The 27,013-nt window shown below is 35.4% G+C and overlaps 1 protein-coding gene across 2 annotated transcripts in view; it reads right to left on the bottom strand.

Annotated features, from left to right (window-relative positions):
- Nucleotides 1-520: 520 nt before the first annotated feature.
- Nucleotides 521-27,013, bottom strand: part of LOC123536409 (dynein axonemal light chain 1-like) — a 97,471-nt gene continuing 70,978 nt past the window's right edge. For both annotated transcript variants that reach the window (XM_045319585.2, XM_045319592.2), the window contains 2 exons: nt 12,088-12,208; nt 521-3,252 (listed from right to left, as the gene is read on the bottom strand). In XM_045319585.2, coding sequence (XP_045175520.1) covers nt 3,215-3,252; nt 12,088-12,208 — 159 coding nt within the window. In that variant the 3' untranslated portion in view covers nt 521-3,214. The remainder of the gene's footprint in view (nt 3,253-12,087; nt 12,209-27,013) is intronic.

The raw sequence follows: 27,013 nt of genomic DNA on the forward strand, positions 1-27,013 counted from the left end.
CTGACCTCTTTAATGGACCTCTAGCTTATACAAAAACAATTGTTACCATTCATGATTCCATAATTATGTCATACATAATAAATATATTAAAGGTCAAACAGTGAAGGTCAGGGCCCAGTTGTTCGAAACTTTAACAGACTGTTAAACTAATCACCTGTTAAATTTTGATTCAAAATACTAGTCTTGGTGGGAAACACTAGTTTGATGTTTTATTTTTACTGTAAAGACGTTTTAGTGTTTATAAACCTCAAGTCATACATCTGTTTTTCTAAGTTTCCTAAAGTGTCAAAATATTAATCTGAAAGTTAATCGGCTGTTAGCTTAATCAACTGTTAAAGTTTCGAACAACTGGCTCCAGGTGAGCTACTTAGGGAAACTGTTGTCATCTTATATAAGCCTGTCAATAAAACTTGAGACATATCATTTACACAATATTCTGTTAACCTATAGCCTGTATAATCTTCAACTAGCTGGAAAATTATATTCCTCAAGTTGTTGCTGTTATATAAAAGAAAGGAAGACAAATTTCTGATTTTTTTTAATACTGATACATCATATATACAGAAAATGTGTTACAGTTTCTCAAATGCTTGAATAAGCATAACAGTATTGACATCAAATATACATTTATGAGTCGGTAAAATATATGCACAGATATATTTTAAAACATGTTTTTGTCCTTACTTTTGAATTTACAATAATAAAAATAACTATCATTATTAATCCAATTTCAAATGCTTCCTACATCAAAGTTATTTTATAACAGATAACAGTTACCTTTGAAAATATCAAACTTAACTAAACCTCAATGTTTTCAAACATTCAAACAAAATAAAAAGCTTTACAGCTACTATAATGGTTAGGAAAGTTATATTATATAGTTGTTTTTTTAATATAGATAGAAAGATTTGTCAAGTATGCTTTAGAATTGTGTCTTTGTTATTACTGTGTGTTTTCATGTTTATGTAATATTCATACTTAAAGTTGTAACATAAACGTGGAAACCATTGTCCAATAAGGCTACATTTACATGTTAAAGGCAATATCATCTGTTAATTAAAGGCGTTTTAGATAGACAATTGACACTTTGATATAATATTGCATTTTTTAAAGTACAGTCAAACCTGTCTATAAAGGCCACCCTTAGAAGAGCCAAAATGTGGTCTTTATTGGGAGGTGGTCTTTATTCACAGGTAAAAGTACACTGTAAATGTTAAAATGGGAAACAAAACATGTGGTCTTTAGAGCTAGGTTGTCTCTGTTCAGACGTGGTCTTTAACACAGGTCTGACTGTAAAAAAAAATACAATAAACCAATAACCTCTATTTTTTAACAAGTTCTGCATAATATATCATTACTGTAAAAAAAAACTAAGCTGAGAAAATTGTAAAAATAAATAAAGGAACAAAATGAGAGCAAAGAGAAAAGTGAAAATAACAGTTTCTATAAAATGCATCAACACTGAATCAAAATAAGGCAAGGAAGTACCAAATTTTAGATTAAAGGGACTTAGCTCCAGAGTTCTGCTAAAAATTATCTTTCTTTAAAATTGAACTTCGATCACATACTGGTAACCAACACTGAAACTTGAGATTTTGTTTCATAACTATCTTAAACAAGAGGGCCATAATGGCCCTATATCGCTCACCTGTTATCATTGCACTTAAGGACAAGAAGGTCAAAAAATCATAATCAAGATCAATCAAAAGAATCATGAGAAAATATAGTTGAAATTTTCTTAAAGGTACAGATATGTCAAAATACACCTAAAAATTGGAGGTACCATCCATGTTGTACCACAGGAAAGTGGTCTCAGTTTTTCCCTAAGGCCAATAATAAAAAAGTAACCACATAAGCTATTTATAGTAACATAAAAGGGAAGTAATTAAGAAAAATTATTGTAAGTGAACAAAAGAAGGATCTGCCAAATAAAAACAAGAGCACTGCAATGCAATGCAAATGCAGAGCAATATACACACAAAACAAAGTCATATGACCTTTGACCCCTAAGTGTGACATTGACCTTGAAGTGAGCCATCTGAAACATGCGCTCTGCACATCGTTTTGATGAGGTGAATATTTGTGTCAGGTTTCTTTGAAATCCTTCAAGGGGTTCAAGAGTTACAGAGCGGAAGGGAAATTGCTAACCAACAGACAGACAGATGGACACCGAGGCGATAACATAATACGTCTCTTAGGGCGTATAAAAAGGAATCGAGATCTTATGGTGATACAAGTTGTGTGCAAGTTTGGTTAAAATCAAATCATAAATGAAGCTGCTATTGTGCAGACAAAGTCAAAATAGCTAATTTTGGCCCTTTCAGGGGCCATAACTCTGGAACCCATAATGGATCTGGCCAGTTCAAGAAAGGAACCAAGATCTTATGGTGATACAAGTTGTGTGCAAGTTTGGTAAATATTAAATCATAAATAAAGCTGCTATTGTGCAGACAAGGTCAAAATAACTAATTTTGGGCCTTTCAGGGGCCATAACTCTGGAACCAATAATGGGATCTGGCCAGTTCAAGAAAGGAACCGAGATCTAAGTTGTGTTCAAGTTTGGTTAAAATAAAGTCATAAATGAAACCACTATCGTGCAGACAAGAAATTGTGGATGGACGACGGACAAAGGGCGATCACAAAAGCTCACCCTGTCACTACGTGACAGGTGAGCTAAAAATGCTAAATCAAGGAAAAATTAACATATGAATCAGGAATCTAACCAAGGTTGACTTGGCAAAAAAACTGTCCTACCATCTTCACCAAAACACTAAGGAGGAGTTTGTTCTTAACTACCACTTTTATAAAGCAGTATACCTTCGGTACCGAGACAAATGCCTTCCAATTTTGAATGGAAAAATTGGTAAAAGCAACTAATTTTCATAATGTTTTTATAGAATATATAACCTATCATTTCAAACTAAGTTTCAAAGCATTTTTATGAAACATAGCAATAATCTAATTTAGTAAAAGTCAACTGTCCTTTTTACTAAATTAAAGATTATTGCTTTGAAACTTAACATCCATCATGTCATACACCTTCCTTGTTGAATATGGAACCTTCTTATCCACAGCTATGAAAAATGGTGTATCAGCTATTTAAAATAAAACAGTGTATCACTCATTCTACTGTTTTAATACATGTAAATACGATTGCTGGTTACAGCATGCTGATGTCATGAAAACGTGTGTTGTAAATTATAAATCTCTGGCATTAGTTGTCCTCTTGCTCCTCCCTGACCAAAACTTCACCTGAAAATTAATGCACATTGTTAAAATAAATAGTTGTTTTAATAAGGTTTGGCATTTAAGAGTAAGTGTCAAAATTCAGCCCTTGTATTATGGTGAATACTTTCACTTATACTTTTTTCCAAATAAATTGCAGTGTTACATAACTTTATATACAAACTCAAATTAACATCTTAAAAGCTTGCTTGAAGTTTCAGTCAAATACATGAAATATTAAAGAAAGTGTCAATTTCTGGACATGTTCAAAGTGAAAAAGGTGAATAATTTGTCTATGGGACCTAGTATGTGACTTTGTCTTATAAGCCTAAAATTCTCTTGCAAATTTCAAAATGGTATCTGTACTGGTTCCCCTCATGGGACAGGACAAAGCAAAAGGACAATAATTTTGTCAAGCCAGAAGTCAGAATTTAAATAATGGTGTATGGTATGTGAACTTGTCTTGTGAGTCTAAAAGTTTGTCGTAAGTTTGAAAATGATACCTTCATTGGTTTCAGAGATTTTTTAAAGCAATTGACAATTCTGCTACATTTTCTTTAAAAAGAGGGGAATAATTTTGTAAAAATAAATTGTAGAGTAATGGAACTTGGTATGTAAACTAATGTTATAATCTTTAAAGTTTGTATGAAGTTTCATTCTAACATGATCCGCAGCAATTGCTATATAAACAAATAGCGAAATCGCCTATACATGAATCTACGATAAAATATGGTTAGCTGTTACATTTCACCCCCTATGTTTGTGACATAAGAAACTCTACTTCTGTTCCATTACATACGAATTATTTCAGGGCCAAACAGTTGAAAACAACATTTCAAAAACATAATTATGATAAAAAGTCACACTGACTTATATGTAGGACCGTAAAACACATTTTGATCCCTGCGAGCGTATTCAATTAGCTCAATTATGATTCTGCGGTGACATCATAAATGTATGACAAAGTATGACTTCATAATGATGTGACGTCATATAAAAGTTATGCTTGTAACTCGTAACAAAGGGTCAACTTATCTAACTTGATTATTCTGTTCATAAATAATTTGTGAGCTGTTATAGATAACTAGTTTATGAATACTTCTAAAAATTCTTATAACAAAGGAACAAATATCTATAAGTTCCATTGGCTATGCAACACTTTCTAACCATGGGGGTAAATTGTAACTGCATATGATCCGAATGACGTATTACGCTGAAAATGTAGTACTGTAAAATTATTATTATATTATTATACCAGATTTATATAGCGCCCTTTTCATGATCAATTTCACGTTCAAAGGCGCTTTACATAGTTCAAATGCAGCCACACAGGGCGCATAATTCATCCTCTACTAGTACAGACACAGAGCGATCTGACCAGAGGGACAGAGTGAGACAAAGCCCCCACGACAGAGAGATCAGAAATCAGATACAGGCTTGTCCGGCTAACTTAGCCTAGCTCGTTGCGAATAGACAGCCTGGTTCTTTAACGTGCCCAGTGTATAGCACTGATACACGCAAGGATTGCCTGGGTTCCTGACCAGTACACCTCTAGTTAGGTGGGAAACACTGAAAAGCGTTTCTGAAAATTCCCGAGTAGCTGCCGGGGATCGAACCCCCGACCTCAGGATTGGAAGGCCAGTGTGCAAACCACTGAGCTATCCGTCCATCTATACCTACGAATAAAATACGAATTATTTGCGTTGTTAGAATCGAAATAATAAATATGTTCCAATAATTTTATCAGTTAATAAAATATGGGCAGTCGTTCGGATACGAAAAATTAAACCACTCGTGCTACGCACTCGTGACTTAATTATTACGCATCCAAACTCCTGCCCATATTTTATTAACTGATAAAATACAGGAACAGATTTATTATTTCTTAAATCAAACACATAAACAGGGTTCAGAATTATTAAAGAAAATGTAAATTCTTGAACTGTTTTAAAAATGAAAAAGGAAAATAATTTTGGCAAAACAAGTCAGAGTTATGGGACCTGTTATGTGAACTTATAAGCCTAAAAAGCTGTTGCCAGTTTCAAAAATTATGTCTGTATTAGTTCCACTGAGAGGACAGGGCAAGACAGAACAGGACAAAATGAACAAGAGTAGCAATCTGTCACAGAATACAACCATCACAGCAAATTACTTATGCCTTTAAAATACTCTACATATTGAGCAAACAGTTGTCAGTTTGTCAACTTGATACAAACACACGATGGCATAATTTAAGCTCCACCTACTTCAGTTTGCGAGAAGTGTCCAGCAGTTACATCTTTGACATTTTGTGTTTAGCAAGCTTTTATACACCTGGGAGTTTTCTAAACCAACTGTTGATAAACAGAGGGATTTATATTACATTAACTAATACATTCTCCTTTGATTTTTCAAAAAATAAGGTCCCTCGAATAATTCCATTAAATTCACATAATTTTTACTCGTATTTACAAAACAGTATAAAAATATGGGTTTCATGATTTGATTTTTAGTTTAATTAGCACTGACAGCTAGTTTTCTACTTTTTTTCCTGAGCCAAGTTTAGATGTGAAATGTACTTTTTGTAAATTGTATTCATAAATTAATAATTACAGGGTTTTCTTAGTTTGGGCATTGATTAGACATGACTGAAAATATATACTGTGGAATTTCCAAAAATTGGACCTTCTAAAAAAATTAAAAATAAAATTATTTTCAAATCAGGCCAGTAGTTTCATACAAGAAGTTTTCTGTATAGCCATATGGGAAAATGAGTCCCTCCCCCAGGCAGCCACTTTTTTCAATGAATCAAAATTATTTGAAGGAATTTGGTAGAGGGTCACCCAAGAAACATTTGCATAAAATTATTTTGAAAATGGACCAGCAAAAAGATTTTCAAAGTTCTATATAGGCATATAGGGAAAATAAGCAAAACCCCTTAGGGGCCATGTTTTTCAATGAATCAAAATTATTTGAAGGAATATAGTAGAGGGTCACCCAAGGAACACTAGTCTTGTGTAAAATTGTTTTGAAATCAGTTTTCTATATAGCCATAAGTCCAAAGGACAGGAACCACAAAGGAAGAAATTTAACCAAAAAGAAAAAAAAATCTTACAAGGTACAGATATGTCAAAACACACCTAAAAATTGCAGGTACCATCCATGTTGTACCACAGAAAAGTGGTCTTGGTTTTTACCTACGGCCAATAATAAACAAGATGGCCCTAGGTCGCTCACCTGAGAAACACACCATAACAGTGTAAACATGTTTGACCTAGTGATTTCATGGAAACAAATATTCTGGCCAATTTTCATTAAAATTGGACCAAAATTGTGATCTCTTGAGTTTAAACAAGTATTTTCATAGAGATGACCTAATTTTTGACCCCAGATTACCCATATTAAAACTTGACCTAGATCTTATCAAGGCAATTATTCTGACCAAATTTCATGAAGATCACTTGAAAAATACATTCTCTATAAAATACACAAGGTTTTTCTTTGATTTGACCTAGTGACCTACTTTTTGACCTCAGATGACCCATATTCAAACTTGACCTAGATTTCATCAAGGCAATCATTCTGACCAAATTTCACGAAGACCAACTAAAAAATACAGCCTCCATTGCACATACAAGGTTTTTCTTTGATTTGACCTAGTGACCTAGTTTTTGACCTGAAATGACCAATATTTAAACTTGACCCAGATTTAACCAAGGCAATCATACTGACATAATTCTAAGAAGATCAATTGAAAAATACAGCCTCTATTGTATACACAAGTTTTTTCTTTGATTTGACTTAGTGACCTAGTTTTTAACCCAAAATGACCCACACTCAAATTTGACCTAGATTTTACCAAGGAAATATTTCTGACCAAATTTCATGAAGATCAGATGAAAAATACAGATTCTATCGCATACACAAGGTTTCTCTGATTTGACCTAGTGACCTAGTTTTTGACCCCTGAAGACCTATATTCGAACTTGACCTAGATTTCATCAAGGCAATAACTCTCACCAAATTTCATAAAGATCAATTGAAAAATACAGCCTCTATTGCATACACAAGGTTTTTCTTTGATTTGACCTAGTGACCTAGTTTTTGACCCAAGAGGATCCATATTCAACATCGATCTAGATATCATCAAGGCAATCATTCTGACTAAATTTCATGAAGATCAACTGAAAAATACTGCTTCTATCGCATACAAAAAGTTTTTCTTTCATCTGACCTAGTGACCTAGTTTTTGATCCCAGATGACCCATTTTCGAACTCAGCCTAGACTTCATCAAGGTTATCATGCTGACCAAAATTAATGAAGATCAATTGAAAAACTAGAGATACTTTTGATAAAAGCGCATGTCTCCAACAACTGCCTAATCATCTAAATAGTAAGTCAGTCTTTTTATACTGTTTACTTAATCCATATGTGCATGCGCTTTCTTGACACCAAAAGGACACCTATACTACTAGTAGTATAGGCGTCGGTTTGGGGGTAAAACTGCGCAAGAAATCTGAGTGGTTTTGGTAATTCAAGGGCCATAATTCCGAAGTGCCTAGGCCGATTTGGCTAGTTATCGAACTTGGCCGAGCACTTATTGGCAGACACATTTTGTTGAAGTTTGGTGAAGATCGGATGAGAATGCGGACAAGCTTTGTGACAGACACACAGACTGGAGTAAATCAATATGTCTCCCACACCACTGTGTGGTGGGAGACATAATAAAGCCTCTATCGCATACACAACGTTTTTTTTATTTGACCTTGTGACCTAGTTTTTGACCCGAGATGACCCATTTTCGAACTTGGCCTAGATTTTATTAAGGTCATCATTCTGACTAAAATAAATGAAGATCAATTGAAAAATACATTCTCTACCGCATACACAAGGTTTTTCTTTGATTTGACCTAGTGACCTAGTTTTTGACCAGAGATGTCCCATTTTCAAACTTGGCCTCGATTTCATCAAGGTTATCATTCTGACAAAATTTCATGAAGATCAGTTGAAAAATACAGCCCGTATGGGATCTGGCCAGTCCAAGAAAGGAACCAAGATCTTCCGGTGATACAAGTTGTGTGCAAGTTTGGTTAAAATAAAATCATAAATGGAACCACTATCGTGCAGACAAGAAATTGTTGATGCACGGACTGATGACAGACGAAGGGTGATCACAAAAGCTCACCTTGTCACTATGTGACAGGTGAACTAAAAATAGGAAACATTACAAAAACAGTTTATACAAGTATATAAAGTTTCTTTTATGACTTGCATGCCATGGTTCTAAATTCACTCCACTTTTTATGCCCCCGAAGGTGGGCATATTAAAATCGCACTGTCCGTCCGTGCATCCGGTATACTTGTCCGGGCTGTAACTCTTCCATCCATAAAGGGATTTTGAAACTAGAGATGCTTTTGAGAAAAGCGCATGTCTCCTACAGCTGCCCCTATGAAAAATGTCTAGTTTCTCTAGATGGTTTAGATGAGTGGATCCAATTAGATGGTCTGGACGAGTGGATCCAATCAGTAATTCAAGGGCCATAATTCAAAAGTGCCTTGGCAGATTTGGCTAGTTATCGAGCTTGGCTGCGGTCTTATGGTCAAACACATTTTGTTCAAGTTCGGTGAAGATCGGATGAGAAATGTTCGACTTAGAGAGCGGACAAGAGTAAAAACGCTGATTTTTCCGTAATTCAAGGGCCGTAACTCCAAAATGCCTTGACTGATTTGGCTAGTTACCGAACTTGGCCGAGACCTCATGATCAAACATATTTTGTTCAAGTTTGGTGAAGATTGGATGAGAAGTGTTTGACTTAGAGTGCGGAGAAGAGTAAAAAGGCTGATTTTTGGTAATTCAAGGGTCATAACTCCAATATGCCTGGACCAATTTTGCTAGTTATCGAACTTGGTCGCGGTCTTATAGTCAAACACATTTTGTTCAAGTTTGGTGAAAATCGGATGAGAAATGTTTGACTTAGAGTGCGGACAAGCTTTGTGACCGACACACAGACAGACAGACAGACACAGACACACAGACTGGAGTAAATCAATATGTCTCCCACACCACTGTGTGGTGGGAGACATAATATCTTGCGTAAATGTTCACCATAATGAGACGAAGTGTCATGCACAAGACCCAGACCCCTGGCTCCAAGGTCAAGATCACACTTAGAGGTCAAAGGTTAACATGGTCTGTTTCGAGTCCGGTCAATAACTCTGCCATCCATGAAGGGATTTTGAAAGAACTTGGCATAAATGTTTACCATAATCAGAAGACGTGTCATGCGCAAGACCCAGACCCCTAGCTCCAAGGTCAAGGTCACACTTACAAGTCAAAAGTTAACAGCGTATGTTTCGTGTCCGGTCCATAACTCTGCCATTCATTAAGGCATTTTGAAATTACTTGGCATAATGTTCACCATAATGAGACGACGTGTCATGAGCAAGACCCAGACCCCTAGCTCCAATGGTCACACTTAGAGGTCAAAGGTTAACATAGTCTGTTTCTTGTCCGGTCCATAACTCTGCCATTGATGAAGAGATTTTGAAATTACTTGACCTAAATGTTCCCTATAATGAGATGAGGTGTCATGTGCAAGACCAATACCCCTAGCTCCAAGGTCAAGGTCACACTTAGAAGTCAAAGGTGTTTCTTGACTGGTCCATAACTCTGCCATTTATCAAGGGATTTGAAAATAATTTGACACAAATGTTAACCATATTAAGAAAATGTGTCACACTTATGACCGAGGCCTCTTAGGTCAAGGTCACAAAATGATATGTGATTTTTTGCGAATACAACTGTGGCATTCTTGGGCCTACTTTGTGGGCATTTGTCACCAATAGTGATAGCTCTTGTTCAGGTATGACTTTGCAGCCCCATGTGGTTCTGGGACGATCTGTGTATGAAAAGAACTGGAACCACTGCCTTACCCTTGCATGATCGTAAGAGGCGACTAATAGGGTCTTAACACTTGGTTTTGCAGTAACTCTGTGATTCCGGCAGGTATGCAAATTTTGATTCCATACCTCGTTTTTATTTCGATGTTAATGAGATGTGGAACCAAAATTTGTAGTCCTGTTTGGCGCCATATAACCTATACTGTGTTGGTGCGCCGTAAAACCAAAATAAATAAATAAATAATTTGCATAATTTTGTCACTGATGAGGTTGAGACTACCAAAATTTTCCCTGGGCCACGATGATTTAATTAACAAATTGTCCAAGTGGCCCCCAATATGGAAATGTTTGTATTTATCCCTTCTAGCCAACATTCAGTTCCAGCAATTCAGGTCACACACCACTAAATAGTATTCCCTATATATTCTATATAAAACTGACATTTTTTAAAGAGCTACCAAACATAGCTAGACCCATTTCAGAGAACAACTCCTTACCTCATCTGAAAGAGTTGTGATAAAACTGATATAAAATGAATAGGAAAGTAGGGGTCATGTATCTTCTAAGAGAGATTTCTCTTGTCACATATGCTTACTGTAAAATCACACTGCTGTGACCTGGAAGTACTAATCATACTAAAATTGAGTTTCACTTCACCAAATACAACCTCGTCTCCCATTTTTTCTACCAAAATGTCAAAAATACATCCACAATAAAATTTAAACAGAAACCAGCTTTAATTTAGACCTCTGTGACCATGTCAAGTGAAAAATTAGTGTTCAAAAACCTGTCCGCCATTACGCGACTAGACCAGATGGCTCCCACGCTGGTTCCTGTACTTTAATTAGGCCTATAAGACCAATTCAAGGGCCAAAACTCTGGAGACACTGGTGTGAACATGCTGGCTTTCAAACCTGACCTAGATTTTATACAGATACACACTTTTTGTATGTTTGGTCTGAGAAAAAAGTTTTTGAACCAGCACTGTTAATTTTGGTAACTTTGACCAACTCTGGCTATACAAGTCCAAACTGATTTGTTATCAAACTTGACCTAGATTTTATAGAGATACACACTTTTTATAAGACTGGTTAAGTTCTTAGAAAAAATACTCTATTTATTGAGCTAACACCAATCTTATCACTTAACCCATCCACCCACCTGTCAATGGTGAAAATATAGTATGTCCCATTTTTCCAAAATGGGTGTAAAAAGGCTGGACAGTTGGGACAAAGTCAATTCTGTATATACATGTACCACCCTACTTAACCCTGTTTTGTGGGCGTTAAAAGCTCCAGCTTGCCCATCAGACTGTGGAATGTGGACAATATTATTCATGATTCAGAGTCACTTCTGACTCGAAAATATATTTTTCACTTTTGAAAGAAATCAACAAAGGTGGGCCGGTGGTCTAGTGGTAACATGCTTGACTGTCAATCCAGAGGTCCGGGGAAGATGGTAAACATTTATGCCACGTTATTTCAAAATCCCTTCATTGATGGCAGTTTTGGACCAGATACATAACAGACCCTGTTAACCATTGACCTCTACGTGTGATCTTGACCTTGGAGCTAGGGGTCTGGATTTTGCGCATGACAAGTCATCTCATCATGGGGAACATTTATGCCAAGTTATTTCAAGATCTCTTTATGGTAGAGTTAGTTACAGCCCGGACAAGAATTTACACGGACGCATGCATGCACGCACGCACGGACAATGCCATTTTAATATGCCCAACTTCGAGGGTATAAAGGGATTTCTCTCAATCTGTTCTGGGGGCTTTATCTCACTCTGTCCCTCTGGTCAGATTGCTCTGTGTCTGTACTAGTAGAGGATGAATTTCACGCCATGTGGCTGCAATTGCTATATGTAAAGCGCCTTTGAACCGGTTTATCATGAAAAGGGTGCTATATAAATCTGGTATAATAATAATATAATAATAACACACAATTCTATCTTCACAACAGATATATTAATCATACCATCTAATTTCTTGATTTTTTTCAATTTTTCCATCAGTTTTGGCCGGTATTCAGCAGCATCCATAGCTACTTCCAGTGGGTTACCTACAAACACCAACTCCTCTAAGCATGGCAAATCATCCTACAAAACAATATATATTTTACTTCAGTTTCATACAGTCTGGATTTAAAACTGACAGCTTACTTAAAATGAAAAAGTTCCAGCTTTAGTGGTGGATAAACCTCAATTGCCCTTTGCTCAGTTGCTCCTTTGCACAGGGAGCAAGGATAGGCATTCTGAAGCAGATATCAACAGCCTTGGGTTGGTAGTCTCAACAACTTTACAAAAACTGGCCTCAAATCAGTACCAACAACTATATTTACATATACTTATATATATTTACAATAATTGTTGTTCTGAAGTGTATAGCACAAGGTATTTTACTTCCAAAGTTACCTGAGAATACCATTTTCATAACTGAACCACAACATGCAAATGAAATGCATAACTAGGCTAGGCACTGGTAACACCTGTAAGGTTTAGTGGAAATCTGTCCAATGGTGTAAGAGAAGTTGCCACAAAATTATCAGATCTGACAAAGAAAGGCCAAAACTTCCCTGAAAATCACTGAACCAGAATGTGCCAATAATATGCATAAAAAAAAGATTTGACACTGATAAGCCCTGTAAGGTTTGATGGAAATCAGCCCTTTAATAAGAGGAGTGGCCAAAGTATCATAAAAATTGGACTAATCAAGGGCCATAACTGTGATGAAAATCACCAAAACAAGAACATGCAAACAATGTGCACAACTAGGCTTGGCAATGATCACTTTTATGAAGTCTGGTGTATTTCCTCATGGTAGTATGGGAGCAGCTAAGCGGACAAAGTAAACTACAACAATCAAGGGCAATAACTCCATTTGGAACATACTGATAATATGCACATTGAGGCTTGGCACTGACCACTCCTGTAAGATTTGGTGGAAATGCACTAAGTAATATAAGGGAAGTGGCCAAAACATCATAAAATTTGATGAATCAAGAGCCATAACCACACTTCAAATTAATAAACCAGAAAATGCCAAAAATATGCACAACTAGGCTTGGCAATGATCACTCTCGGGAAGTTTGATGTAATTCTACCGAATGGTGTCGGAGGAGTGCACAGACAAACTTTGTTACATACAGACAAACAAATCGAGGGCTGAACGGAACACTGCTCTAACTCAGTTTTTTTAAATTTTACATGAAGCTCAAAAAACTCCCTCACTTTAACAAATATGATGTTTTTGCAATTATTTTTCGGCGACGCCGTCTAAATTCGTTTTCGTTACCTATGCCACGTGACTTCAGTTTGCAAATCAAAATGCTTGATAACGCATTATAGATAATTTATCAAAACGGAAGATTTATGCAACACTCTGCCTGATTGGACGAGAGTGTCAATTTCTTTCACTCTGTTGATTGTGCTACGCTGAGTGAAATGTAGACAAAGTGTTTATCCTAAACGACGCTGTTCACAGTTTTAAAGCTAACTTTGGCTCAGTATATTTAGCAAGAATATTAATATATCTCAAAATGATAAGTAAGTTTAATAAATATGATAAAAACCTGTTCAAATACCAACATATATCAAATTAAAGAAAGAGCTGAATACGGTCTGCGTATCACATGAATAGGGGTGTGATAAGAGTCTTTTATGTAGAGAAGTGCTTTTTTAAAGATTTTCCTTGTTACAATTGTCGTCTGTATATGAAACGGTTTCTTGCTTTTGTGACTTATTCATATTGCATATTAAAATGAGTACTTGTTTGCTTTGATATATTTGTTATAAATTATTTTACTGATTTATTATATATGAATATTTTTCTTTAGTATCGTATGCAAACATTGAAATCAGTTGAAATCTGTTTCATTATATATATGCTATATAATGACTGAACCTCATTACACTGAAATGAAGGGTACGCTGCATACAGTTTATCTATGTGATAGGACTACGGTCAAACTTTGCTTATGAAACAGAAATATTGAAATAATTATAATTGTATGTTTTGCTTGACCTTTATTTTTTTATAGGTGTGACGTCATTGTCCAAAGATTCATGAATAGCGAATATGCATTTGTTAAAGCGGGATCAGTTGGCTTATTTTAGAAATAAATGAAAATAATAAATAAAAAGATCCTTTAATTGATTTTTTCTCATGTATTTTATTTATACAGCGTCTCATGAACAGCTTAGTGGATCTTTGTCATACTTGGTCTGGAGCATCATTATAAGGCCCTCTTCCAAATTTATTTATATAGGAACTTGGGCCCTATTAGGGACCACTATAGCTAAAAGTAGATATGCCTTTCTTCGCATTAACCACTAAAATGTAATGGATTTTTATCAAACTCGATGTGTAATAATATCGTAAGGTCTCCTGCTATTTTGTTACAAATGGGGATAGGGACCAATTTAGCTAAAAATCACGTTTAATGACCTCTTCTCACGAACCGCTTCATGAATCTTCATCAAACTACTGTTGTAATTATTTGTCTAAGGATAAACGAAACAAAATTGCAACCCTACGAAACCTTTGCGAAAAATTAAAAGAGAACCATTTAAATTGTTAAAGTGCGGTGTTTAGTTCTGCAATTTGAAAAATGTTAGATGAAAGATGAATGTTAGATGAAAAATTCATAAACTTCTTTCCTTATTACAATTCGCCGACTATCATTTTTAAAGATATTTCTTGTTTAATATATTGTGTGATAAAAATGATAATTATACACAGATAATGTTTTATACATAATGGACAAATAGTAAAAAAGATTTTTTAAAGGTTGTGAGTTAGATCTGTTTTCCAATTATAAATCGTCAGATTTTTATAGCTGAGTTATAGCAAAACTGGTGTAACTTGAGTTAGACCAATGTTGCATTAAGGAAATCACTTATAGTAAGGTAAAAGGCAAAAGGTAAACCGTGCTATTTGTGGGAAAATGACAATGAAGAACTAATAACTGGAATCAAATCTATTTGTATAAATAGAAATGACAAGTTTTACAAATTAAAGAAACTTCAACTGATTTTTGGTTAAAAGTAAACATCCTGCTGGACATTTATAATTTCATTTTAATAGCTGGTAAAAACCAGTAATTTGATGAAATTTAAAAATGTTTTACCATACTCAAAACCTTTTGCTCTTAGGAAATACATGATGAAACTTCATATTACAATTAAAGAGCATATGGAATGTCAGCGGAGAAAAGGGACCTTATGGCAGAGAATTAGTTCTTAAATTAAGTGAAAATTTAGAAACGTAATGAAAAAATGTGTAAATATTCACATTAAACATGTATATATCTGATGAGAAACATGTTGTCTTCTTAATTTTTTGTGTAACTTGTAGGTATTTTTAAAAATATAAATATTGTTGCCATGGCAACAGCTGTTCTCTGATAACCCTTGCTTTAATGAAGGTTACCATGTATGGATATGTTTCAACCCTTAACCTGCTGGAACTGACTTTTATTAGTCCTTTGCCACCTGTGTAGACCCAGATCATCCGGCTGACTGGGGTCTACACTTTTCACTGTCCAATCAGTAGAAAAAGGTTAATGGTCCATCCAAGCAGTGAACAGTGTAGACCCTGATTAGTCGGCACAGTTGCAAGCAGGCTAATCTGGGTCAGCCGGTTTACATACACTGGTCGCAAAGGACACTTTTTTTCAGCATTGTAAGGGTCAAGAAGCTGCTTTGCTTGATTAGCAATTGTCAGATTTCTAAATCACTATCAGTTCCTTCACATATCTTTGAACAGAAAAATGCAAGAGGGTGAAAAGAAGGTGTGGGCTCACAGTTGCAGCATCTATGTCACCACGTTCTGTCCTCTAAGCCAATATACCAGATTAATTGGACATAAGTACCATAAATACTCAGTCATAAGTCAACCAAATTTTCCAGCTCTAGTGTCAATATAGGTAAAACTACCCTGATTTTTTTTTTTTAATTTGGAAACTCATTTTTTTGCCGGGAGAGGGGGGGAGGGGAATCAAATTGTCCTTCTTGCCTCTGCTCCTACGGGCCTATGACATATTGCAGTTCTTACCTAACAATTTTCCTGTTGCGATTTGTAATCTGTTACAAGCCAGCCAAGCTTTTTATGCCCCCAAAGGGAGGCATATAGTTTTTGAACTGTCTGTCCGTCTGTCAGTCTGTCCGCAATTTTCGTGTCCGGTCCATATCTTTGTCATCGATGGATGGATTTTCAAATAACTTGGCATGAATGTGAACCACAGTAAGACGACGTGTGGGGCGCAAGACCCAGGTCCGTAGCTCAAAGGTCAAGGTCACACTTAGACGTTAAAGGATAGTGCATTGATGGGCGTGTCCGGTCCCTATCTTTGTCATCGATGGATGGATTTTCAAATAACTTGGCATGAATGTGTACCACAGTAAGATGATGTGTCGCGCGCAAGAACCAGGTCCGTAGCTCAAAGGTCAAGGTCACACTTAGACGTTAAAGGATAGTGCATTGATGGGCGTGTCCGGTCCATATCTTTGTCATTGATGGATGGATTTTCAAATAACTTGGCATGAATGTGTACCACAGTAAGACGACGTGTCGCACACATGACCCAGGTCCGTAGCTCAAAGGTCAAGGTCACACTTAGACATTAAAGGTCATTTTTCATGATAGTGCATTGATGGGCATGTCCGGTCCATATCATTGTCATTCATGCATGGATTTTAAAATAACTACGCATGAGTGTGTGACACAGTAAGATGACGTGTCGCGCGCAAGACCCAGCTCCGTAGGTCAAAGGTCCTAAACTCTAACATCGGCCATAACTATTCATTCAAAGTGCCATCGGGGGCATGTGTCATCCTATGGAGACAGCTCTTGTTTGAAATGAATATTATCAGTCTGTAATCTCACAGTGTATAGACTCACCCAAACTGAAGTCGCAAATAACTAGGCGTTCACTTTCGTTTTTCAAATTTTTGGAAACTGTCGGTAGTGAGTATTTTTTATGTTTTTCTGTGGCTATTTAAAATTAATATTCTTGTTGTATATATTTTTCAATGTATGATAAATGTCTCTGCAACAAACTGCCGTTAAATAGACATTAACACATGAAATTAAAACATATTTTCAAGCAGGTCAAAGCAAAAGACGATGCATTCAGGCTAAAAATGACCATTATTTAGGAACTGGAGTGAAATACGTGTCAGAACCGCTTCTGAATGTTAAATTATAAATCCATGCAAATTAGTTTTTACCTACATATATGAATTTACAATCCTGAATAGTTTAAATATTGTTTAATTCAACATGCATCTGAATTATGCACTGACCGCCTAGTTGCAAAACTTTATATAAAACTGTTCCACTATTTGCCAAAACACTGTACGCCTATTCAATAAAGAAATGATGGCGCAGGCCTTTTTTTATGCTGATTTTAGGGCCGAAATTCGGCCTCATTCCCCAATCTAAAAGGTATACTTTTTTCCCCACCTTGGCCAAAAATTCCCCATGCAAAAAAAAAATGAAATTAGTTTTGATTTTCAGTCCTGATTTTAACAACTTTTCAGCAAATATATTCCTCCAAACAATGATTTCGCGACGTAAATTTCCCCTCCAAAAGGGACCTGGTACCCTTCCCCAAATTTACAAAAAAAGGGCTGTGGCGTGTTTGGACTTGTAGGCTGTATACATTGTACTTATTGAATTTATAAATATAAGTTTTGTATTGTATTTTACTTGCGACAGTGGAGCAGTATTTATTGGTCTGCTTCACCAACGATGTCCTTGTCTTGAACAAGAAATAGAATCTGTGTACGTGTTTCCGTTAACATATGAGAAAAATATATATTTATTCCGCTCAGCTTGACAGGACACTTTGTTTGTTTTTTTATCTTTGTATTTCTAGCTCGATTACTCGGGGAATAGCGGTGCTTTTCTACTCGCTCTGGCTTCGGTTAAAGTTAAGTTTTTCGGCAACTGTTTTTCTGTCACATCTTTTTTTTTTACTTTTGCTTATACCTTACTGTAACTTCACATAAACATTGTGTAAACAAAGCCTTTTTATGCAGGGACTGCCCATTAAACCCAAGTACCCGCAAGGCGAGGGTCACTCAAGGTGTTGTACTTGAAATTATTTTTTGAATTTAAGCTCCGCAAACAGACAAATGCGCTGTCTGCATGAAAACTTTGTACAATCGAAGTGTCCAAAACGAGTCTGCTCATCTATCTTTCAAGATGGTGGTTAGTATATGTATAGAACAACTGATGTAAACGTTAGGAGCCAGGTCATTTTCCGTTTATTCTGTAGAGATAACTGCAATAATTATTAATGCAAATGAAAAAGAATTGGATATTAGCTTCGATCTGATTGATTTTAACTGGTATCAGCGGTGATTTGGAGCCTGATATTAAAATAAACAGAAATTACCAATAACCGCGCCGACGGAAGCTATTTCTTCTGTGAATGAGGATAAAGTCCCCCCTCATAAAGTCCGAACAAGTCTCTGAGATGCCGGAAATGGATCAAGCACTGAGGTGTGCCACGTAACGATTATATCAATGATGCGTTAGTGACAAAAAATAATTTCAAACACTATGCAGGTTGGAGTTAATTAGTGCACATTTACTAAATTGAATTAGTCGCACTGCTAAGCCGTGCTAGACTAAATTAATTTGATAATTACTTACAAATAAACACTAACCTTTATGAAAAGTGGATTCGAAACTGCAGTAATATTACTATTACTTTTAAACTGACGGTTGTCATAAAACAAAGTCAAATTATTGAAATATATGAATGAAAAGAAGTTTTGAATAGGCGTACAGTTTTTCGACTAAGCGTTCAGTCCAGATTTTAGAAATTGCGATTATATATAGTGGGACAGTAATGTATCGACTAGTGGGACAGTGTAATTGGCATATATGTCTCAGAAAAACACATTTTCCTAAAAATGTATTCGTTACCATAGAGTCATGCTAGTATTTATCGATGCGTAAGATATTTATCTACGAAGAAGCAAATGTTTCAATTCTTTGCAAAAGCTCAAGATACATGTACATGTATTTCAAAGAATTGATAGTTTCATTACAAAATCGAACAAATACCCACACATGATTTGACTTGAAATGAAATATATTAAGAGTTTTAATGACCAGTTTTAATATATGTGTTTGGTATCTACGTAAATAGTAGCTCTTAAACAATATGCAGATTAAAAATACACTAACTTTTTGCGATATTAACGAAAATAAACGATGAAAATCCAAGACATCTGCGACAGCAAAAATTTGTGTTTTGATTTCTGAACGCCTAGTTTTTGGCGACTTCCGGTTGGGCGTACAGAGAGTCTATACACTGTGAATCTGAGCCAGCCAAGCTTTCTTAAAATGAATATTATGATGTCATCAAGTGTAAACAAGGATGACATCACTTATTCTTAGAACACTGTACATGTTAATATTGATTAATATTGGAAAGACCAAAAAGCAACACTGTGCTAACTCAAGATAGAACAGTGTTATACTTTGTCACACAATTAAAGTTAAATGCAACGTAGAGCTAACTTAAGTTAGCTCTCTGTTGCATTAAAAAATATCAGTGTTTCAGTTAGTGCAAAATGCCAACTGGCCCCTAAATCCCTTAAATTTCATAATCTATTTGTAATATGTATTTTAGTGGTGTATATTATAGAATTAGACCCAAAAATGACAAAAAGTAATTTTTGAAAAAAAATCAAGTTAGACCACTGTTGCGTTCAGCCCTCGAAATGGACAGACAGCACTATATCAATTTGTCTCCCCCACTGCATGTTGACATAATAACAAATCTTTGCAGCTACAGTTTCATAGCTGACAAAGACCTGAACAAGAGCTGTCAGTTGACAGAGGGCTCGACTATTCTCAGTGCTTGATAGTATAATATAAGCTATGAGTAAAACTTTAACATTACAATAAGCATATTCTAAGTCGAAAAGGGGCCATTATTCAGTCAAAATGCTTGATAGAGTTGTCTACTCCTGTTTACAGACTTAGGTCACGATGGTAAACAAGTATGCAAAATATGAAAGCAATATCTCAATGGACTTTGAAAATATTTGGGGTGGTACGCAAACTTTAACATTTATTCTAAGTCGAAAAAAGGGGCCATAATTCAGTCAAAATGCTTGATAGAGTTGCCTCCTCCTTTTTACAGACTGGTGTCATGATGGTAAACAAGTACGCAAAATATGAAAGCAGTATCTCAGTGGACTTTGAAAATATTTGGGGTAGTACGCAAACTTTAACATTTGTGTGACGCTCATGCACATGCTCACGCTCGCGCCGACGCCGGGGCGAGTACGCTAGCTCCCCTATTCTTCGAAAAGTCGAGCTAATAAAATCATATAATTATGTAACTAGCCCCACCTGCAAACGGCTTAGTATTGCTTTTTGTCAAGCCTGCTTGCAGAAGCGAAGATATAGTCGTCCAAACGGCTGGTCGTTTTTTTTTTTATTTGGCGTAAATGTTCACCTCTATGAGACAGAGAGTCTTTTATTTGTTTGTTCCTTTTTTAATAAAACTTTTATAATCTGTAATCTTATTAGCTCGTATTCCAAATAATGCAAAAAAATCATGGGTCTTTACCTTTTGTTGTAATTGTTTATCTTCAAAATCATATGGTTTTAATAAATCAAAAACCGTTACATGTAGTTGTTTGTTACTGTAATGTTCAAAAAGAAACACTTAACGTCTTACTGTTTCTAGTTCATCTTCTATTGCTTTATAATTTTCATTTAGTTCAAGAATTACTTCAGCTAAATCATCAAGTCGTTTTGTTGTAGCAACTTCAAAAGCAGATAAATTGTCAACAACACCCTTTGTTCTAGCTAACTGTGTTTATTGTTTCAAGAAAACATTTTTTACTTTTGTAATTTCTTCTGCATTAGTGGAAATTGCTTGGGTATTAGCAGTGGTTGATTCTCCTTGTTTAGCTGATATTTCAACTACAAAATCCAGATCATTTATTATTGTTTTAATTTTATCATTAAATTCGTTGATATCTTTTTGTAATAAACCTGTAAGATTACTTAAGTCTGCATACTTTAAATTGTGACGTGTGTCGACATTACTAATCAAGATCTGAAGTTGTTTCTTAAAATTTTCTATTTTAGAATTGAGCTCTTTTTTAAGGTTATCTAATGCTATGTCATGATCATCACCTCTTTGTGAAGCTGCCTTTTCCAGTTCAGATTTATATTCTGCAAATTTATTTGAAAATGTATCGAGTAAATCTTGGTGTTTTTTTGTAAAGTCAGTATTTAGTTTATTTATTTCTGTTCTGATTTCTAACTGATACATATTTTGTAACTTTTTCTCAGCTTCAATAATCTTGTCTTTTAGTTCTTCATGTTTAATCATACTATCTTTTAATTCTTGAATTTGAGTGAATAAAATGTTTAAATTGACACAAAATACTTCTTTTATGTTTTCATCTGTCAAATCAGATTTCTCTTCAAGTTCTTTAATAGAATCAGCCATAGCTTTTATTTCTTCTTCAATCTTACCTTGTAATTGAATTATTAATAATTCACTCTTTTTAAAATCTTTTGTTAATTCTTCAATATTCTTTACTTCTGCTTCTAGTGTCTGTTTTATACTTTTGATATCTTCAAGATTATAGTCATGTATTACACCTTGAACTTTTTTATACATAAACCGTCTTGAAACTGCATTGTTGGGTTTATCTGGATCTCCTAGGTTGATTATTTCATTACCTCCCATATCTAATGCTCTGTTCATTGTCTTATCAAGTTCCTTATTTCTGTGAAGATACAATTCCGATTCTTTTTTAAGTTTTTTGAATTGTTTTATAGTAGCATAATCACTTAAATCAATATCAAATTTAACTTTACTTATACTGTCAGGTTCACTTATTTGTTTTACATCATTGAAAACTCCCATTATATAATTATTATATAATTCCTGTAAAGTTTTTTCTTAAAAACTTCCTTGGTTTGTCAATATATAAGAAATCATATTTTTGTTTTGTTGCATTAGCAAAAGAGTTAGGGTTAATATTTTGTTCATTACAAATCATATCATTTTCCCTTTTACCTGGACTTTCAAACAAAATATAATGTGAACAGTTAATTCGAATATCTTTTGGTGTTTTATAGTAAGACTGACTTAAATAAATAACACAGCAGTTTTTGTGACGTCCTTGAATAAAATACTTGTTATTTCATTCTGAACCTTTTTATCTTCAAATACAAAATCATCAAATATTACTACTTTTTGTTTTTCTGATTCAAGATCATTAACATCAATTATTTCATTATTAGAATATTCGAGTATTTCATTTGGATCTACTTTAATTTTTCTTGCAGTTCCATTTAAGTAATTTATTAAATCCTGATATTTAGATTGTTCTAGGTTTTTAGCATATAGGTATAATTTATCATAATATATAAGAGGTTTTCGTATCATATGCATTAAGGTATTTGTTTTTCCAGATCCAGAAGATCCACATATTAACATTCTAAAACATGAATCTGGCATAAAAGGATATTGCTTAATTTGTTTAAAGTTATTGGATTTATCACTTTTTGTATCATGATTTGGAATTTCCATTATATAATAATATTACATTATCTTACATTATTTTACATTATCTTACATTATTTGACAATATCTTACATTATCTTACATTATTATTTAAATGCAATCCAAACTTAATGAAAAAAGAATAAGAAAAAACTTAGTCGGACAGAAGATGAGAAATTTAAAAAAAGAAATAATGAGAGAAAAAATTAAAAAAGCTACAAATCGGGATATGTATAATGAAATTTATAAGCCGATTACTGAAGGAATAAAAAGTCAAAAAGAAGAATTGTCAGGTCAGTTAAAAGCATTACCTGGAATTAAGGAGCAATTAGCGTTACTTCCCAAAAGTATATCAGAAGAACCCAGAAAACAACAAGCTTTAGAAGCAACTCCTTATTTTCATTCAGTAGATTGGGGAGAGGAACCTGTTGGATGGGTTCCTCAAGATGAATTTAAAAGATTAGAAAATTATGGAAGAAACAAGAGCTGTCTCCATAGGATGACATATGCCCCCAATGGCACTTCGAATGAGTAGTTATGGCCGATGTTAGAGTTTAGGACCTTTGACCTACGGAGGTGGGTCTTGCGCGCAACACGTCCTCTTACTGTGTCACACATTCATGCGTAGTTATTTTAAAATCCATGCATGAATGACAAAGATATGGACCGGACACGCCCATCAATGCACTATCATGAAAAATGACCTTTAACGTCTAAGTGTGACCTTGACCTTTGAGCTATGGTCTTGGGTCTTGCGCGCGACACGTCGTCTTACTGTGGTACACATTCATGCCAATTTTTTTGAAAATCCATCCATGGTTGACAAAGATATGGACCGGACACGCCCATCAATGCACTATCCTTTAAAGTCTAAGTGTGACCTTGACCTTTGAGCTACGGACCTGGGTCATGCGTGCGACACATCATCTTACTGTGGTACACATTCATGCCAAGTTATTTGAAAATCTATCCATCGATGACAAAGATAGGGACCGGACACGCCCATCAATGCACTATCCTTTAATGTCTAAGTGTGACCTTGACCTTTGAGCTACGGACCTGGGTCTTGCGCGCGACACGTCGTCTTACTGTGGTACACATTCATGCCAAGTTATTTGAAAATCCATCCATCGATGACAAAGATATGGACCGGACACGAAAATTGCGGACAGACTGACAGACGGACAGACGGTTCAAAAACTATATGCCTCCCTTCGGGGGCATAAAAAGATGGGAATAACTGAAACAACTGATGATACAACTGAACAAGAGGGCCATGATGGCCCTATATCGCTCACCTGTTATCATTGCACTTAAGGACAAGTCTTCAAGGTCAAAAGATCATAATAGAAATCAATCAAAAGAATTATGAGAAAATATAGTTGAAATTTTCTTTAAGTAACTTTAAAAACAAGATTTGAAAACTTTTTGTAGAGGTCCACTAGGCAATGCTACATGTCAAATATCTAAGCTCTTCTGGTTTATTTTTAGAAAATTTTGAAGATTTTTCTATGTACAATCAAGTAACCCCATGGGGCAGGGTCAATTTGACCCCAGGGGTCATGATTTGAATAAACTTTGTAAAAGTCTAATAGGCAATGCTACATGTCAAATATCTAAGATCTAGGCCTTCTGGTTTATTTTTAGAATTTTTTTTTAAGATTTTCCTATGTAAAATCAAGTGACCCCTAGGGCGGAGTCAATTTTGACCCCGGGGGACAAGGTTTGAACAAATTTTGTAGAGGTCCACTAGCAATGCTACATGTCAAATATCTAGTCTCTACGCCTTCTAGTTTATTTTTAGAAAATTTTTGAAGATTTTCCTATGTAAAATCAAGTGACCTCTGGGGCGGGGTCAATTTTGACCCAGGGGGTCATGATATGAACAAATTTTGTAGAGGTCCACTAGGTAATGCTACATGTGAAATATCTAAGCTCTAGCCCTTCTGGTTTGTTTTTAGAAAACTTTTGAAGATTTTCCGTTGTAAAGTCAAGTGACCCCTAGGGCGGGTCAATTTTGACCCCCGGGTCATAATTTGAACAACTTTAGTAGAGGTCAACTAGGCAATGCTACATGTCAAATATCTAAGCTCTAGGGCTTCTGGTTTTTGAGAAGAAGATTTTTTTAAATATTTTCTTATGTAAAATCAAGTGACCCCTGGGGCGGGGTCAATTTTGACCCCGGGGGCCATGATTTGAACAAATTTTGTAGAGGTCCACTAGGCAATGCTACATGTGAAATATCTAAGCTTTAGGCCTTCTGGTTTATTTTTAGAAATTTTTTGAAGATTTTCCTATGTAAAATCAAGTGCCCCCTGGGGCAGAGTCAATTTTGACCCCGGGGTCATGATTTGAACAATTTTAGTAGAGGTCTACTAGGCAATGCTACATGTCAAATATCTAAGCTCTAAGTCTTCTGGTTTTTGAGAAGAAGATTTTTTAAGATTTTCTTATGTAAAATCAAGTGACCCCTGGGGCGGGGTCAATTTTGACCCCGGGGTCATGATTTGAACAAACTTGGTAGAGGTCCACTAGGCAATGCTTCACACCAAATATTAAGCTCTAGGTCTTCTGGTTTTTGAGAAGAAGATTTTAAAGTTTTTTCCTTTCGGTTGCCATGGCAACCAGTGTTCTGCATAGAATTCAATTCTTTGAACAATTTTGAAAGGGGGCCATCCAAGGAACATCCCTGTGAAGTTTCATCAAAATTGGCCTGTTGGTTTAGGAGGAGATGTTGTTTAAAGGAAAGTGTGGACGGACGACGGACGGACGGACGGACAGACGGACGGACGGACGGATGGACGGACGGACGCCGGACGGTGAGCGATCACAATACCTCACCCTGAGCACTTTGTGCTCAGGTGAGCTAAAAATCAGAAGAATTAGGGGCAAGACCAAAAGAATTTCCTGAAAATTGACAAAATTGATAAAAAATTTCAGGATGAATTAGCAGAAGAAATAGGTGAAACAACTGATGAATCAGAAGAAGAAGAATTTATGGCAAATTTAGATGTAAATATCGATAAAGATGTATTATCAGATTGGCACTTACCTGTATTAACAGAGTTAGCAATAAGCAAAGATAAAGATGATTTGATAAAAACAAGAAAAGAGGTTACCAAGAATTTAAGGGGCCTTACTCGTGATATAAATAAATATAGCAAACAAGAACCAAATAAAATAATTGAATTTACAAATGTAGAACCTATGGCTGCTGGTGAGTATGTTTCGGGGTTAGAATTACATAGAGAAAATCTTAAAAGATACGGTTGAACGCTTATCAAAAATAATTAATGACTCAGAAGTATTTGGAAAGGGAATAAGATATCATAATTCATATAAAGTTTCACCAAATGGACATTATGGTAATTTAATTATTAACTTAAATAAACTTTATGGTCAAAACAAATTAATTGCTTAGGATCAAAGGACTGGAAAAGAAGTAATTAACACTAAAGTTGATAATGATTTGATTGATTTGATTAATAAAAGATATAACAATAATAAAAAACATTCAATTCATTCTAGAAAAATATTTAAAGAACTAGAAAATGCTTTTGTAAAAAAGCGCATGTCTCCCCCTATGCAAAGTCTTATAGGCAAGAAGTCTATAGGGGTCAGGAGCGAAAGTCAAAGAGACACTGATGGTTGGCAGCAATAGGGATCATCTACTTGGCATGTCCAGTCATCCCGCTAAATTTCAACACTCTTGGCCTAGTGATTCTCAAGTCACTGTTCAGGCTCCTGTGACCTTGACCTTTGATCAAGTGACCCCAAAATAAATAGGGGTCATCTACTCTGCATGTCCAATCATCCTATTAAGTTTCAACATTGTAGGTCAAGTGGTTCTCAAGTTATTTCCAAAAAATGATTTTACATGAACAGGCCACTGTGACCTTGACCTTTAATAGACTGACCCCAAAATCAATAGGGGTCATCTACTCTGCATGTTCAATCATCCTATGAAGTTTCAACATTCTGGGTCAAGTGGTTCTCAAGTTATTGATCGGAACTGGTTATCAATGTTCAGGCCCCTGTGACCTTGACCTTTAACGGAGTGATCCCAAAAACAATAGGGGTCATTTACTCCGCATGAACAATCATCCTATGAAGTTTCAACATTCTGGGTCGAGAGGTTCTCAAGTTATTGATTGGAAATGGTTTTCCATGTTCAGGCCCCTGTGGCCTTGACCTTTAACATAGTGACCCTAAAATAGTTAGGGGTCCTCTACTCTGCATGACCAATCATCCTATGAAGTTTCAACATTCTGGGACAAGTGGTTCCCAAGTTACTGACCGGAAATGGTTTTCAATGTTCAGGCCCCTGTGACCTTGACCTTTCACAGAG

This window comes from Mercenaria mercenaria, chromosome 1 (genome assembly GCF_021730395.1).
Source record: "Mercenaria mercenaria strain notata chromosome 1, MADL_Memer_1, whole genome shotgun sequence".
NCBI classification, from domain to species: domain Eukaryota; kingdom Metazoa; phylum Mollusca; class Bivalvia; order Venerida; family Veneridae; genus Mercenaria; species Mercenaria mercenaria.